The 17,886-nt window shown below is 47.4% G+C and overlaps 1 protein-coding gene across 2 annotated transcripts; it reads left to right on the top strand.

The window, feature by feature from the left end:
* Positions 1 to 1,624: 1,624 nt before the first annotated feature.
* Positions 1,625 to 14,983, top strand: LOC123188977 (aspartic proteinase 36). Of its 2 annotated transcripts, none has more exons than XM_044601276.1 (10): positions 1,625 to 2,047; positions 2,134 to 2,263; positions 2,386 to 2,606; positions 3,361 to 3,585; positions 12,466 to 12,628; positions 12,716 to 12,786; positions 13,123 to 13,213; positions 14,034 to 14,109; positions 14,192 to 14,263; positions 14,709 to 14,983. In XM_044601276.1, exons 1-10 carry the CDS (start codon positions 1,803 to 1,805, stop codon positions 14,852 to 14,854), a joined length of 1,440 nt encoding a protein of 479 aa, XP_044457211.1. In that variant the 5' UTR covers positions 1,625 to 1,802; the 3' UTR covers positions 14,855 to 14,983. The 2 variants fall into 2 exon arrangements, with proteins under 2 accessions (XP_044457211.1, XP_044457210.1); XM_044601275.1 differs by having other exon boundaries at positions 1,626 to 2,047; positions 2,386 to 2,633.
* Positions 14,984 to 17,886: the final 2,903 nt, after the last annotated feature.

Below are 17,886 nucleotides of genomic sequence, written 5' to 3' on the forward strand. Positions count from 1 at the left end.
TAGCTCTGAAGAAATTCAGCGGAAGCCTCCGGTGGAGCAGCATCTTTACCATGCACCAAGTCCATGCGAACCGACCAAATCCGCTAAAGGAGCATAATTAACATATCCCGTACCGGCTCAACACAGCTTGCTAGCAAATTCAAAACCCATTCATGCCCAGACTCAACCAGCAACGAGTTGCTAGGTAACGGCCACACCTCACGCATCAAATCCCATAGCCTACGTGCATGGTCACAGGTCACCAAGGTGTGAAAACTAGATTCAGTATCTTTTCCACATATTAAACATAAATCCCGTTTAGACAAATGTCTACACTTCTTGCATTGATTAGTAGCTACTGAACCTGTCGCCACTTTCCATACTGTAATTTTCATTTTCTCTGGTACTCTGGACCCCCATAGGCACCGCCAAATCGGCCGGTCCCCTGACGGATTACTGCTAGATGCACCTTGCTCGGCCCCGGTGGCCAGGTTCGAGGCAAGATGGTATGCACTTCTGACAGTAAATTGGCCACTTTTCTCAGGAAATCAAGCAAAAAAGTCTTGTCTATTTCTTGGTGATGTCCGAATTTTAACATTTTTCCGGATATCCATCTCCCAAAAATGTTCCTGTAACCTTTGAGTATTCCAAGCTCCATTCTGATCCAAAAAATCCGCAACCCAGTTGAAGCGACAGTTACGTTTCGGCGTGACGGGTCGAAAATCTGTGCCTCTAGGAATCCATGGATCCCTCCAAGTTCTAATCAACGAACCGTCACCAACCCGCCAAATGATACCTTTTTTAACCAACTCCAGGCCATACTCAATACCCTTCCACACAACCGATGCGTTGTCTGAAAAAATTGTATCCAACAGGTTACCATTTGGATAGTATTTAGCTCTTAATAGGCGAGCACACAAACTATGCGGGGAGTTCAAAAGACGCCAATCTTGTTTGGCCAACAATGCTTGGTTAAAACCCCGCATATCCCGAAATCCCATACCACCTCTCGACTTAGGGAGTCTCATCTTGTCCCAACTTAGCCACGCCATCTTTTTCTTGCCTTTAGCAACTCCCCACCAGTATTGTCTCATCAAGCGTGTGAGATCGTCACAAACAGAAGCTGGTAGCCTGAACACACTCATTACATAGGTGGGTATTTCTCGAGCAACCGACTTAATCAAAATTTCTTTATTCCCAGAGGAAAGATATTGTTCACTCCAATCAACTAACCTCTTCCTCATTTTTTCTTGAATTGTTTCAAAATGGCCTTTATGAATCCTTCCTTCATAATAACAATCTCTAAAGTTGTAGAGAGAAGTTATGGTTGGTCACTCATGAGAGCCTCTTTATTTGCGTATATGTTTGCGTTTTATTGTTCCTGCATGTGTGTGGAAATTTTAAACTGTGTTTGAAATGCAGTAACTAATAATGAATTACAACTAGTAGAATTAAATGTTATTTATGCTAACCAGTTATACCGTCTCCCACCAAATCGCAACACTGACGACGCATGCAAAAAAAAAAAAGAGTCTAGTCTAGGTAAGCAAAGATTAGCCCCCGCAGAAACCGCTAGTTCGCACCCTTTTTTGAGCGCAAAAACGGGTTATATGTCCGTCCGCCCGTGGGCACTCCCAAAATTCCTTCCCGTTTCCTCCTCCCAACGTTTTGTGCTTGCCTTGCCCCCACGGCCTTGGGGAGGAGGAGCCGACGAGGAGGGGGAGGGAAGGGAAGGGGAGGGGAGGGAGGAGGACACGAATAACAATCGCCGCTACACGGGAGCAATCCCACCCGGAGACACACAACGCGCCGAGACGCGAATAATGGCTCCGCTGCCCGCCGCTCAGGCCGCTGCCGCCCTCCTCCTCGCCGCGCTGCTCGCGCTGGCCTCCTCCCACGCCGCCGTGGCCACCGGCGTCTTCCAGGTGCACCGCAAGTTCCGGCGAGCTGCCGGCGAGGAAGGCGGTAACATAACCGCCCACCTCGCCCACGACGTCGGCCGCCGGGGCCGTCTCCTCGACGCCGTCGACGTGCCCCTCGGCGGCCTTGGCCTCCCCACCGACACTGGGTACTTCCATCCTCTGATCCGCGCTTGTTGGTTCCGGTGCTGGTTGGTTTCGTTAGGTCTGGTCTGACGGGGGGACTCGTCCGCAGGCTGTACTATACGAAAATCGAGATCGGGACGCCGCCCAAGCCGTTCCACGTGCAGGTGGACACCGGCAGCGACATCCTCTGGGTCAATTGCATCACCTGCGACAAATGCCCCCACAAGAGCGGCCTCGGGGTAGGTCTCTCGGTTTGCCTGCCTATATTTATCTAGTGAAAATTTAGAGGTCTCGGTTTCTGTTGGTATCATGTTTCTGAATTAATATGACGATGATTTTTGGGGTGAACGTTTGGGTGCAGATAGACCTGATGCTGTATGACCCCAAGGGATCATCTAGTGGGAGCACGGTATCATGCGACCAGCCGTTCTGTGCCGCCACATACGGGGGCAAGCTACCAGGGTGCACTGCGAGCTTGCCTTGCGAGTACAGTGTCATGTATGGTGACGGTAGCACCACCACGGGCTACTTCGTCAGTGACTCCCTGCAGTATAATCAAGTCTCTGGGGATGGGCAAACACGGTATGGCAATGGCAGCGTCACATTTGGGTGAGTTTTTTTTTTTTTGATTTATGTAGATTTAAAAGCTATTATTGGATGACATACATTGGATCAGCTATCATCGGTTGAAACGCTGCTCTAATTGTTTTATTGTAAATGGCGTGATTAATCACCTTTGCATTTGAATTTGTAATAGTTAGTGTCTGTTGCGTAACGGGTTCAAGTCCTGGAAACAGCCTCTTACAGAAATGTAGGGAAAGGCTGCGTACTATAGACCCAAAGTGGTCGGACCCTTCCCTGGACCCTGCGCAAGCGGGAGCTACATGCACCAGGTTGCCCTTTTTTAGTGTCTGTTGCGTAACGCTTATATTATACTTTGGGCAGCATTTTATATACTATTTTCTGAGAATGTTTACATAATTCTTGCCCATCTGCCAAACCTACATAATGTTTCTCTTTTCTGTTACTATGTAGCTGAATATATTTTGTTCTCTTTGAGATGTTTAAGCTGGATTCTTTGTCCTCTGCCTTGGTTATGCACTTGTGGCATTAGTATATTGATGAATAGGTAGCTGTTAAGTAAGGAATCAAATTCTGCTATTTGTTTGGAATATTATAACATACTTTTGTCAGAAAATACTGCAATGTAGTAGGCAACAACAATCAAATAATTAACATGACAGTAACAGACTAACCTAATTATGTGAAATTTTGGCATCAAGTACATCGAGCTCAAGAATTTAATGTGGATAAATGGCTCTTCTGTTCTTTGTAGGTGTGGTGCTCAGCAAGGTGGGGATTTAGGAAATACAAACCAGGCCCTTGATGGAATTATTGGGTTTGGCCAATCAAATACATCAATGCTATCACAGCTAGCTGCTGCAGGAAAAGTGAAGAAGATATTTTCTCATTGCTTGGATACCATAACTGGAGGTGGAATCTTTGCTATCGGAGAAGTTGTACAGCCAAAAATGAAATCAACACCATTGATACCCAATATGTATGTTCATCGTATCGCCATGAAGTTATTATTATATTCTATCTGTCTTATACTGATGGGGATTTTTTTAACAGCTGTCCTCTAATAGATACTCCAGTTCATTGCAAATGAATAAATAATAACACTTGCTTTAGGAGAGATCATCACAATTCTATATTAGGAACAAAGAAATAATTTTCTCTTGGAAATCCATCACATTCTGCATTGAAGCACACAAAAAATCGACGACTTCAATTCCTGTTTCGTTATCTTTTTGAACAAAAAGTCCGCTTCAACCTTGAACTCTGAAACCTGTTCTTTTTAATCTTGAACTCTTGAATCAATTGACGTTATCCCCTTAGCCCTGTCCCAAGCAGTTTTGTGCTGACTGAAATGACATGTGGCACCACTTTTACATTCAGCACATTGCCATGTCAGCAACTTAATTACTCCCTCTGTTCCATAAATCTTGTCATGGTTTTAGTTCAATTTGAACTAAAACTACAACAAGAATTATGGAACGGAGGAAGTAGAATATATAGAGAAGTCGAGAAATCAGTAAAAAAAAAGAGGAACTGAACCCCTTTTCAGTTTGACCATCGAAAAAACCTCTTTTCGGAAAATTATTTTTCCTCTTAAGATTGACTATTAAAAAACTTCAGCTACATTTCATCGGCCAGTTACTTCATCCAATCCTTCATGACATGAAACAAATGCATAACTACTCTTATTTTCCTAAGTAAAGGCTCTGAAGTCCGAATTAAACTTAAGAGATATGTATCACACTGATGGCCGCATGCATCTTTCAGATGCAGAGGCTGGGGGTGAGCCTCCTTTTCCAAAAAAAAAAAAATCTATCACACTGATGATGAGCCTTTTGGAATTTGGTTGATGCCAATAATGTGTTTTATGACTGTAACTTGGAGGTCTGGTCCATTCTTCTCTGAAGATAATGCTTAATGATTTTGGCAACTGTTTATAAGTGTTCATGGCCATTAATTAATAAATTGACATTTTGTTCATCTGTACATGTACTTATTTTTTGACGAGTTGCCCATTTACCTGAGCTGGTTTCAAGCCAGTTATTTGAGTTTTATGTATGTGACTCAGCTCAATTTGATTCAGCTGACTGTCGTTTTTTTCCCTTGAACATAATTATAATGAGCTGAACACTTACCGAATTCAACGAAGGTGAATAACTCTAGTTAGTGCTAGAAAGAGATAAGGTCTGCCTCCGTTTGCTTTTTTCTGGTTCATATAAATAACTAAGTACTGACATGGATGACTTGGACCCTACTCCTGATTCCCATTGAGATGCTTTAATGTGTAATCCAGAAACTTCTAAAAAAGCTTTATCCAATAGCTTGGCACCAGTCGTAGAGTTCATGCCTCTCTAAAAGACCGAAACCTGATCGGCAGTAAATGTTGTGATTATGGTTTAGGATGCTTTCTGCTACGAAGCTTTGAGTGTAGAAAGTTAAATGATAGGCATTAATATTCATGATTGTGCTCTAGAATGTTATGCTATGTCTGATTAGTGCTCGTATTTACGAACTGTCAGACTTGGCGCCTTATCAAAATTTACATACAAGGTTAACCTGTACTTGATCCATCAGTGTGTAAATTTTATACCTAACTATTGTATCATATCGCACATCAGGCTATCGGAGGGAATGTGGAACAATGCCTGAGCTTTAATTTGAGTTTTGTGGAAAAAACAGTTCCAAGAGTTTAAATCAATCTGATCGAGATGCTGAGTTGGTTAATGCATGCAGTTCCTAAAAATGGATGAAAATAGCAATTTGACTGGGAATTTAGAACTGAAGGTTGACTGTTATGTCATATACCCATTTTTGCTGGTCACCCTGGTTTGGATGTCCCAAAACTGGTGCCTGAAGCAAAAAATGAAGAAAAAGGAAGAGAAAATATCTGCAGGATTAGGGCATCTTTAATCACAAATAAGAGGTGTCATATACGGGACTTAAGGTTGGCCATATACATTTTGTGCCAAAATATTAAGGCCGTCCTTAGCCTCATGGCATGGTCATAAGGCATAAAACGATTCTTTTCTCCTTCCATCTCTATAACCCCCAAAGCCTGGGTATCTCCATGATGGGAACAGAGAAGGCAGCAACCTCGGGCAAGGCTCTGTTGCATGCTGCTCAATCACCATTGATTGCGGCTGCTCGACTTGGTGGCGATGTGATTTTGGCCGCCTGGGGCTCGGAATCAGCCTATGCCGCTGGAGGGGCACCGTGGCAGCCTGCGGCTTGAGATAGGGAGGTGACATGCGCTTGTAGATGACGATGGGGATGCCAGCTTGTGCTGCTCAAAGAAGCCTGGAGTTTGGACGCGAATCCTGTAGCGTCGCATGACACCAGAGATTCTCTGCCCGGGTCATGCACGGGTGGGGTGGAGGCGGACTGGTGTTTTTGAGACATTGGGTGCGTGGAGACGAGGGTTATGCATGCAAAGCTCGGCTTTCTTCCACTCCTGTCAAGCTCTGGTCTTGTTGAGGAAGGAGAAGATGCGGTCTTGATGCCTGATTGGCGGTGACTTGTGGAGCAGAGGGGAAGGAGGATATGGTGAGTCTGATTTGGGTGCGTTTCAGGAGGAGCAGGAATGGAATTGGTGATGTAGGAAGAAGACAATGGTTGGGTGGACGAGCTGCTGTTTTTTCTCCAGTGGGACTCACCCTATGCTCCAAGGGAGATTTAAGCATTGTGGCATGTGAATTTTGACTATGGCTTTCTTGGTGTAGTCCCAGAGCAATGAGAACTGGAGATGCCCTTGGTAGGTGGAACACGTACCTGCAGCAGTTGTACTTGTTCTACAACATGCTAGAGAAGGGTTTTAGATCAAATCATGTGACCTATTTGTCCAACTGGCATTAAGTTTGACATGGTTAGTTACTGACCCGATTTTAAGAATCGCTGGTCCAAGGGTTCTTTTTAGTTTTAGTTCACTGGCCCAACAGTTTAATTAGCATGAAACTAATAGATGCAACAGAATAAGATATGGAACAAATCCTTGGTAATAAAATTTTATGTAGAAGGAAAAGATGAATTCGGTTGGAATATCTGTGGGGTAGAGAAGTGGGCTATCTCTGTGGCAGGTTTATGTCATGATACAATACAAATCAACATATGCTGCACTCGTGTCATCAGGCCAGTAGCCTTTTCTCTTCACATTGTTCCCTTTGATCTATTTAACTTGATGCTTCATTGTCATCTTTGAATAAATAGGCTCTTACTTGTCGCCCTATGGCCAAATTAAGCGGGTGTACATGTTTTCTGGCAGATATTGTATTTTTTGCGCTTCGTATGTAATGCAGGGAATTTTTTCTCAGCTAGTGACTGGTAATTTCGGACGCCTGGTTAGTGCGAAAAATCAGCCAATTTTTTTTGAATTTTGATGTTAGTGTCAATAAAACTAGAACTGCAAGAGATCGTGCAATTTCCCTGGTGGTAGATGTAGAAGACTATAGGATGCAACTCAATTGTATTCCATCGGAGTCGGTTACATTATATACAAGAGGTGTCTTGCGTGACAAGCCAACTAACTCTACAATATCTCTAGAGATCAATCTATACAAGGCTAGAGATAAGAGGAGAATCAGTCGAAAATAAATACAAGGATATCACGTTTCAACACCCCCCCGCAGTCGAAGCGTCGGCGTCGTCGTCGGCGTCGGCGATGCAAAGACTGGAACGGAACTCCTGGAATGCAGCGGTAGGCAATCCCTTGGTCATGATATCGGCAAACTGTTGGGTGGTCGGTACATGAAGTACACGGAGCTGACCCAACTGAACCTTCTCACGGACAAAGTGAACATCGAGCTCGATGTGTTTAGTGCGCTTGTGCTGCACCGGATTAGCCGCGAGATAGGTGGCCGATACGTTATCACAGAAGACCACAGTAGCCTTCGGAAGAGAAATCCGAAGCTCACCAAGAAGATGACGAAGCCAACAAGTCTCTGCAACAACATTGGCGACAGCACGGTACTCAGCCTCAGCACTCGAACGGGAAACAGTGGGCTGCCGTTTAGAGGACCAAGAGACCAAGGAGTCACCGAAGAAGACACAATATCCAGACGTGGAGCGACGAGTGTCTGGACAGCCAGCCCAATCCGCGTCAGTATAAGCGAGGAGCTCAGTCGAGGCGGATGCACGGAGACGAAGACCGTAGGTCGGAGTGCCACGAATATACCGAAGAATGCGCTTGACCAAAGACCAGTGGACATCACGAGGCGAGTGCATATGCAGGCAAACTTGCTGGACTGCGAACTGAATGTCTGGTCTGGTGAGCGTGAGGTACTGAAGGGCGCCCACAATACTGCGATAAAGAGCAGCGTCGGTGGCAGGCTGGCCGGCGGAGGCTGAGAGCTTCGACTTAGCCTCAGCAGGTGTGGCGGCTGGTTTGCAGTCAGTCATGCCGGCACGGTCCAGAAGATCAAGAGCATACTGTCCCTGATGCAGAAAGAACCCAGTGTCATCACGTCGCACATTAATGCCGAGGAAGAAGTGCAATGCGCCGAGATCCTTCAGTCGAAACTCAGAACCGAGGCGACCAATGATGTCGCGAAGAAGATCCGTGCGGGAGGCAGTGATGACAATATCATCAACATAGAGTAGAAGCATAGCCACATGATCAGCCCGATGCAGCACGAACAGGGACGTGTCAGATGTAGTGCTGCGAAACCCAAGAAGACCAAGGAATCCGGCGATGCGCTGGTACCAGGCGCGCGGAGCCTGTTTGAGGCCATATAAGGACCGGGACAACAGACAAACATCATCCGGCCGCTGAGGGTCAACGAACCCAGTCGGCTGCTGACAGAGGACTCGCTCCTGAAGATGGCCATACAGAAAAGCATTGTTGATGTCGAGCTGATGGACGGGCCAGTGACGAGAAGCAGCCAGCTGAAGCACCACACGAATCGTGGCGGGTTTGACGACCGGAGAAAAAGTCTCAGAGAAGTCAACGCCAGCACGTTGTGCAAATCCTCGGACAACCCAGCGAGCCTTGTACCGATCCAGTGAGCCATCCGGATGGAGTTTGTGACGAAAAACCCACTTGCCCGAGATGATGTTGGCTCCAGGAGGACGAGGAACAAGGGTCCAGGTCCGGTTGGCGGCGACGAGAGCATCGTACTCAGCTCGCATAACGGCGGTCCAATGCGGATCACTCAACGCAGAACGCACCGATCGCGGAACCGGAGAGAGGGTCGTGACGCTGAGGTTGTGGTAGCGCGGGTTCGGCTGGTGCACACCGGCCTTGGCACGTGTCACCATATGATGGTGAGGTGGCGGAGGAGGTGGGCGTGGACCGCGACGCCGAGGCACCACAGCGACCGGCTCAGATGACGAAGAAGAAGCCGGCGCTGTGACGGGTGTCAAGGGCCCGGCCGACGGGGCCGAGAGGGTCGGCTCCTCCAGAGCCGACAGGGAGCCGGAGTGCGCACGCTCGGTCGGCGATGTGGGCGTAGAGGAGCCCGAAGAGCCCGGCTCCGCCTGAGCCGACGAGGCCCCTGATGGTCCGGCTGGGGTGGCGCCCGACTCCACCAGAGTCGGGGAGCGACGACCCAACGAGGCCGGGGGGACGGGCTCCTCCAGAGCCAAGAGGCGGGGGCCCGGCGTGGCCGGGGAGGCCGACTCCTCCCGAGTCGGCAGAGGGAACGCCGAGGGCGGCGAGGCAGCACGCGACGAAGGCGCAGCCGCGCCCGAACGGCGAGGCGGTGGGAGCGCAAGGGCTCCACGAGGCCTGCGAGGAGAGGCGTCCAGAGGTGGCGAGGGACGCGATGCAGCCTGCTGAAACGGAAAAAACAACCTCATCAAAATACACGTGCCGAGACACGATCACACGATGGGACTCCGGGTCGTAGCAACGGAAACCTTTGGTGTTTGGTTGGTAGCCAAGAAAAACACAAGCGATAGAGCGAGGCGCAAGCTTGTGCGGTGTCGTGGCGGTGATATTGGGATAACAAAGGCAACCGAAAACATGAAGATCATCGTATGACGGAGGTGACCCAAATAAGAGGTGATGAGGGGTGTAGTTCCACCGAGGTTTGCAAGGCCGGATGTTAAGGAGAAGGGTAGCTGTAGCGAGGGCATCGGGCCAAAACCTCGCCGGCATGTGTGCGTGGAAGAGCAAGGCGCGAACACTCTCGTTAAGAGTGCGGAGAACACGTTCGGCACGACCATTTTGCTGAGATGTGTATGGACATGTGAGACGAAAAATTGTGCCATGAGAGGATAAAAGAGTGCGAATGGCGAGGTTATCAAATTCCTTTCCGTTGTCGGTTTGGAGGTGAGCAATGGTGCGGTGAAAGTGGGTGGCAACATAGGCGTAAAAGGCATGAAGATAGGAAGCGACGTCGGATTTGCGGCGCAACGGAAAGGTCCAAGTAAAGTGAGAAAAATCATCCAAAATGACAAGGTAATATGATAAACCCGAGTTGCTAGGCACGGGAGATGTCCACACATCACAATGAATAACATCAAAAGGGAAAGTAGCAATGGATGATGAAGTTGAAAACGGCAAACGAACGTGTTTTCCTACGCGACAGGCATGACAAGTGTGTGCTGCCGATTTATTACATGAAAAGGGAAAAGTCTGCAAAATTTTATGAAGAGCGTCGGCGCCGGGATGGCCAAGGCGAGCATGCCAGAGAGACACATTAGCGTGGAGGGCGACGGGACCACTGCTTGTCGTTTGGCCACACGGGTAAAGATCGCCGGGGGAGTCACATCGGTGCAGAACCTTCCGGGAGTGGGCATCCTTGACAGAAAAACCATGTTTGTCAAACTCAACAGTAACAGGATGTTCACGAGTAAGAGTGCGGACAGAACATAAATTTTTGATTAAGGATGGAGACACAAGTACGTTATGGAGAGGGAGGGAAGATGATGAGAGAGGGAGGGAGGATGCACCGTGGTGGGTGATGGGAAGAGTGGATCCATCACCGACGACGATGCAAGAAGACAGAGGGTACGGGGAGACATGAGAGAGGATACCGGGGTTGGACGCCATATGAGCAGCGGCGCCTGTGTCCATGTACCAGTCCCCGCCGCCAGAGTAGTTACTTGGGGAAGGGGCGGCGTGGAGGGCGGCTAGGAGCGCCGGGTCGTAGGTGTAGCCGGTCGGTGCAGCGCCGTAGGAGGATGATGAAGCAGCACCGGGAGCCATGGCCCCGGTGTACGCCGAAGAACCGCCGAGTCCGGGACCTCCGGGCGCGGCCAGGAGAGCCTGATGAAGACCCGGGCGAGGGCCAAGTATGCCCGGAGCGGGTGCCCGCGGAAGGGGCATCGAGTAGGCGTGCACCACCCCCGTCCAGGGGTTGTACCCCGTGAGCCAGGGCGGGGGCGCCGCGGCCTGAGCAGGAGCGGGCGGGGCCGTCTGGCGGGGCTGGGTGCCGCCGTTGCGGCCGCGGCCGTCGCGACCTCCCCGCCTCTTCTGGCGGCCCTGGTCAGGGGCGGCGGGCGGTGGTGGAGCCGCGGCGCGAGGAGGCTGCGGGTGGGCGGGGATGCCCTTGGTGGTGCCGGCGTGGAGGGCGGCGAGAGGAGCTTGCCGCGCCGCGTGACGAAGGCGCTTTTCCTCCATGCGAAGGTACGTGACCGCCTTGGCGTACGTCGGCGTGAGGAGGGAGAGGTTGGCGGCGGACTGGCCGAGGTCGGGGTGGAGGCCGCGAAGGAGGTTGGTGAGGAGGACGGAGTCGTCGATGTTCATGCCGACATCGCGGAGTTCGTCTGCAAGAACCTTCATCCGCGTGCAGTACTCGTCGATCGAAAGATCGTTTTGCTGCATGGTGAAAAAATCACCTTGGAGGAAGACACGGCGTTGGAGTTGATTGTCGAGGAAGAGATCGCACAGCCGTGTCCACATGGTGTACGCCGACGGATCGCGGGAGTTCACCATGTTGAAGAGGCCGGGAGAGATGGTGAGGAAGAGCCACTTGACGATGCAGGCGTCCACAGCGAGCCACTCGTCGTCGTCCTTCATGTCGGTGTAGTCGACGCTCCCGTCAACGTGCTCGATGAGACGGTAGGAGTGGAACAATAGCGCAAAGTACGTGCGCCATGCGTTGTAGGACGGCGAGTCGAGGTTGAGGATGACCGGAACATGGTCCTTGATGTGGATCTCGTTGAGGCGATCGGAGGCGAACGTGGTGCCGGAGAAGGAGCCGGCGTCGGAGGCAGAGGGTTTGGCCATGGAGATGGTTGGGGTTTTTGGGTGAGAGGGGTAGAGCGGCGGCGGCTACAGGAGGTACAAAGGAGCGGTGGCGGCGATTAGGGTTTTGGGAGGGAGAGGTGGCGGCAGGAGGAGAGGGTGCGGCGGGATTAGAGGCTGCGGCGGCGGCGAGTGCTAGGCGCGGCGGCGGCGGCAGGAGGAGTGGGCGCGGCGGCGGCTAGGGCTAGGCGCGGCGGCGACGGGTTGCGGAAGCGATAGGATCACGGTAAAACTGATACCATGTAGAAGACTATAGGATGCAACTCAATTGTATTCCATCGGAGTCGGTTACATTATATACAAGAGGTGTCTTGCGTGACAAGCCAACTAACTCTACAATATCTCTAGAGATCAATCTATACAAGGCTAGAGATAAGAGGAGAATCAGTCGGAAATAAATACAAGGATATCACGTTTCAACAGTAGATCTCTAGAGTTGGGAACTTGGGATGATGGCATGGGTTTGAACATTTGTAGGAAAGCATTTTGTAACTTTGTTTTCCTTAAAGTTCACATTTTAATTTCAAAGAAGAAGGCACAGAACTTTCTGAAATTTGGCCGTTGCCAGTATTCTCAGTGTGTTTGTGTTTCTTCTTTTTCTTCTGAGATTGTTTTTCCGATGTTCTCTATTCTATCTTGACAGTCTTAACACCTTATCATGATTGTGCCACTCAGGCCGCACTACAATGTGAATCTGAAGTCAATTGATGTTGGGAATACTGCTCTGCAGCTTCCATCACATATTTTTGAAACGGGTGAGAAAAAAGGTACCATCATTGATAGCGGTACAACCTTGACATATCTTCCGGAGCTGGTTTACAAGGAAATAATGGCTAAGGTATGCCAAAAGGCATTCTCCCTGTTTTTCCGCTGTAATGCAGGAATGCTTTCATTCCCTTTACTTATATTTCTCGGCCAATTGTAGATTTTTGCCAAGCATCAGGATATGACCTTCCGCAGTATTCAAGATTTTCTGTGTTTTCAGTATCATGAAAGGTATACTCTAGTCTTTAACACAGAATCTAGCTACAATTGACAGCACTAACTGACTAACTGTCAGTTGTGTCTACCCTGCTACAGTATGTTTTTGTACGGGAACAGTAGGGAAAGACCCCCAGTCCGCCACTGAGTCTACCCTGATATATGTTAAAATAGTAGAACTAACTGAACTTCTATCTAGTTATATATTGATAATACCCACTTACACTTGTGAGTGAACTACCTCATTACTGCATGCGTGTTCTGATTTCAATTAAATTGGAAAAGAGATGAATGATAAACTCAAGAGTATCTTATTATGGTCCTAACTATTTTTTTTCATTTTTGTTGCAGTGTAGATGATGGATTTCCAAAAATCATCTTCCATTTTGAGAATGATCTTGGATTGAATGTGTATCCACATGATTACTTTTTCCAAAACGGGGTAATATAAAATTCCACCCTTGGTGTTCAAGCTAAATGATAGAATTAACATTTATTCACCCATTGTCATTACTTTGTCACGTTGCAGCTTGCAATACCCTTAAGTAACCCTCTTATTGGCATGTTTCTTTGTCACAAATTATGTGCTCCAGAAGTTGCTGAAAAACTGAATGATTCGCAAGTCGCAACCGAACCCTGGATGTCTCTAATTTAATCTGAGTTATGGCTTGGGTCCCCTGCAGCCCTGAAGTTATGACCTAGTAAGGGACCTATGTCAGTTCGAACAGCACTGTAGCATGGCATGTGGTAGTATAACACGGGTCGGTCTGGCTTGAGTGCTAAGTTGTTTAGGGCCTCTTTGGGTTGCAGTAATTAGAAAATGTAGAAAATAGAAGAAAAAAAGCATAGGATTGAGGTCTCATGTATTGTGGATCCCTATGGGATTTCAAAACACGGGAATGTTGCATGTGATGCCTTTGGTTCGTACACAGGAAACCGACACATGAATTTTGGAGAACAGGGGAGGGAGGGAAGGGATTGGATGCATACCATAGGAATTTGCAACTCTGAATTCAAAGACAACCTGAATCTTATCTGGGATTTGCTGTTAGTTAAGTTATTTTTTGGAGTTAATATTAATTTCTTATGCCAATAAGGGAGCATTTAATTCTTTATATCAAACAAAAAGCAATGAACAAACGAATCCAGTACTCAGAAACTTATATCAGAGCCCCTGGCCAGCCAGTCATGGGCAGCCCGTGAACGGTCTTCTGAACCCCTGCTTATGACACTTGCGGGATTTTATTGTCTGTTTGGTACAGGATAACCTGTATTGTGTTGGGTTCCAAAATGGTGGATTGCAATCAAAGGATGGGAAGGATATGGTGCTTCTAGGAGGTCATTACTTCTCTATGCATGAAGGCTTCTTTACAAATATATATGTATATATGCTTCTCATGCCACTGTCTGTTTCTTTCAGATCTGGTCCTTTCAAATAAGGTGGTTGTCTATGACTTGGAAAACCAAGTCGTTGGATGGGCCGATTACAACTGTAAGTACTAGCTCTTCTCATTCTAGGGTTCATTTGGTATTATTAGCTTGCAGCTGTTGTTCAACCATAGGTTGACTCTAACCTGGGCAAAACCGGCTACCAATTTCTAGTTGAATTTCCTTCAATACATGTGACTTCAGCTACTTGAGTAGTACATTTTTTTTTCTTTAGCATCCTTTTACAGGTTGAAGCTAACCGGTTTTTGTACACAGCTGGCTGTAATCTCATTTTTGTTCCTGAAGGCCTTAACTAGTTCTGGAATAATTTGCACAAAAAAATTCTGACTATTCTGCATCAGACAGACTCTTTGGAACTAAACTAAAGTTGTTCTGTAAAGGGTTGTTTAAATGTTGCACGCATAGTGTGGTTCTAAATTCTGAAATTCATTATCTTGGTTTACAACTTCCCTAGCTTGTCTATTCGTTGATATTTCCTTCCATTCCAGGCTCCTCTAGCATGAAAGTTAAGGATGACAAGACAGGGGCGGCATACACAGTTGTTGCGCACGATATCTCCTCGGGATGGAGACGTCAGTGGCAAAAGTTCCTGGTTCTGTTAGTAACAATGGTGTGCAGTTACTTAATTTTCTAACTCTGATGTACAACACAAACTCTGATGAATTCATTTGATTGTTCTTTTCTCAAAGAGGAAATGTAGGGCTTTAGATTGTATATTCTCCGGCAAAGGGAAAAGAATGAAAAAGCATGGTTCCACTTTTCATTTCATTTGTAGACAAACGGCTCGGCCCCGCTGATTGTAGAAACTTTTCGCATGGAAGAAGGCCAACTCAGCGATGCGAATTGTTTTTCTCTCGTGAGAAGGCGACCTCAAAGGCAGCCTTGATAAATGAACAACATTGGCATAACTTGAACGCAAAATCATGATATGGCTGCCATGTTCTGCACGGCTAAACAATCTTTTGCCGGCCCCTGTTTCTTTGAGGTGGCGACTTGTGTTCTGTGGAACGTTTGGAAACAATGCAACGCTTATATATTTCAGCATCAGACACCTTTGCCTTGTTGGTGTGTGTTGTTTAAGAAAGATTTTGGTCTTATTGGTCACAGGGTTAAGCCCCGCCTTCATGCTTTGGTTTCTGTTTTTTTCGACAAAGGGCGGTTTTTTAGCTTAAAATGAAGCATCATGAGGATACAAACACAATGAGCACACACCTGATTTCTACATAACTAGTGTCCAACTCAGCTTTCTGCTTGGTTGACTTATTTGGACTAGTTTGGCCCTTGGCCTTGTAAGGACCCCCCCCCCCCCCTCGCATGGTCTCATGACCTTTGTGATTTCATTCCTCTTATTAATAGAAACAACATTGTAGGGGAATCCCCTACTGTTTCATGTAAATAAATAAATAAATAAATAAATGAACATGTTTTGTTTGACCATCGTCCATTGCTGAATACTGAAAACCATGAAGAGGCCTGGTTTTGGAGACAACAATTTGAGGCAAAGTGGGTACAGGAAAAAAGTGTTACTCCCTCTAATTCAAATTACTTGCTGGATCGGAGGGAGTAAAGAAATTGTGAACACGGCCTGGAACCGTGCCAAACTATCTGGTCTTGGACCATCACTGGCCACCTGTACGCGTGCAGTGCGCGTTGACCTCCGCAGACAGTGTGAATGAAATACATAGAGTTCTTTAAAAAAAACAGACGCAATGTTAGAAAATGGACTTGACCCGTTAACAAATTCTGAATCTTAAACGAGCCAATGAGAAAAATGGCAAGTGATGGTGTGGTGCTAAAGTTTAGTCTCATGCCACCAGTTGAGTAAGTGTTGGACCTCTTCCTATCTAGTCAATATGCTCGTAGATTAGGTTTAATTCGAAAATTTTAGGGTTAGGTTTCCGCCGAAACCATCTCGGACCCACCGAGTTGAAAACCTCGGTCCCACCGATTTGGCTTATGCCCTTGCACAAGTGAGACTCGGTCTGACCAAGAATTACTTATCGGTGTGACCGATTTTGGAATTCTGTGAAACCCTAGCAGTCTCGGTGCCACCGAACTGTGACTCGGTCCAATCGAGTTCACTAGTTTAGGTTCCATAACTGCTTCGGTATCACCGAGTTTGAAAATCGATAGATCCGAAATGATTTCAGTGGGAAACTAAAACTAAGTTTTTGGATCATTCTTTTGCAAAAATCTCTGCATTTTGTGATGCTCATCCATTCTACCTCATCTATAAACTATTCACAGGGTCAGCAGTCAGAGTTTGCAGCATGTCTGATCAGAGTGATAGCCAAAACATGTCAGAAGAGCAAGTGCAGATGAGTGAGGGCACTAGCCCCTCCAGCTCTTCAGATGATGGCAGCAGAAGTACCCCAAGCAATCTGCCAAAAGCTGCCACTAGACAAAGGAAGAAGAGAACTTCTGATTCTGAAGATGAAGATTATGTGGCAGAAGAAGAGGCCACATCAAAGAGAGTTGAGCCAGCTCAAGGCACAAAGCCAGGTCTAAAGATCAAAAGGCCAGCAGGCAGGCAACCTATGTCAAAGGCTATAGCTTCAACTGAAAAGCCTGCACCCAAAGAGCCAGTTGCTGCAGAAGGCAAGAAGAGGAAGGAAAGGGTCAAGAAGACCGTAGCCAGAGTGCTTGGAAAGGCTTCCATTATGGAAGAGGAAGAGGAAGAAGAGGTTGCTGCACCAGCACCTAAAGCACCTAAGCTTATGGGTGATGCTATCAGGACAAGGGCTGCTGCATCTAAGCCCAAAGAAGCACCCAAAGCTGCCTCCAAGCCCAAGTCTGCACCAAAGAGGAATACAAGGAGCATTCCTGCAACTGAGAAGAACAAGGCCCCAGTGCCTAAGACTGTTGCTGAAGAAGAGGATGAAGAGCAAATTTTGAGAAAGCTCAAGCCCAAGATCCCAGACCACAACGATGCTCATCCTGTGGCTGAGAAAGGACTAGCCACCCTAACTCAAAACCAGGCAGGCTTAGAGATGATCATGGAATAAAAGTTCTATGACTTGGATGTCAAGGTGACAGAAATTCAAACTGCAGTGGAGCAGCTTCAAGACGATATGCAGGAGAGGAAAGGGAAGACAACCACTGATGCCTTTGCCAGAGTGCCACGAGGTCCGAGGTCGTCTGCAGTGCCAGTTCCTGACACAAGAGCAACTACCTCAGCTCCAGCCGTAGCACCAGCCCAACCTGCTCCAGTGTCTACTTCAGCTCCAACTCCACCGTCTACTTCAACATCTACAGAAGCCTTCGTCCTTGGAGTGATCCGGACTCCACCACCACCTGAAGATCAAGCCTGAGCGTCGATCTAGCACTATGCGTTTTCTAGGAACTTTTTGGTAACTTGTTGCCAAAGGGGGAGAAAATGTATAGATCATAGGCTTCGAGAGAGAGAGAGTGTTGCTTTTCTCTCTTGCTTTATTTGGTGGTTTTTCAAACTTGTTTGCTTTTGAGTGCTTGAGATACTATGCTCGTGAGACATTGATGATCATGTGTTTGATCATAAGCTACACTTAATGTTTGATTAATGTTATTATCTTATCTATCTTATGTGATCATTCACTATTCTTGGTGATGAGTGCATGTATTTCATTCTTATCATTTTAAGCGCTCCACCAAGATGTATGTGACATGGAAGAGTAACCCATGACTCTA

Source organism: Triticum aestivum, chromosome 2A (assembly GCF_018294505.1).
Source record: "Triticum aestivum cultivar Chinese Spring chromosome 2A, IWGSC CS RefSeq v2.1, whole genome shotgun sequence".
NCBI classification, from domain to species: Eukaryota; Viridiplantae; Streptophyta; class Magnoliopsida; order Poales; family Poaceae; genus Triticum; species Triticum aestivum.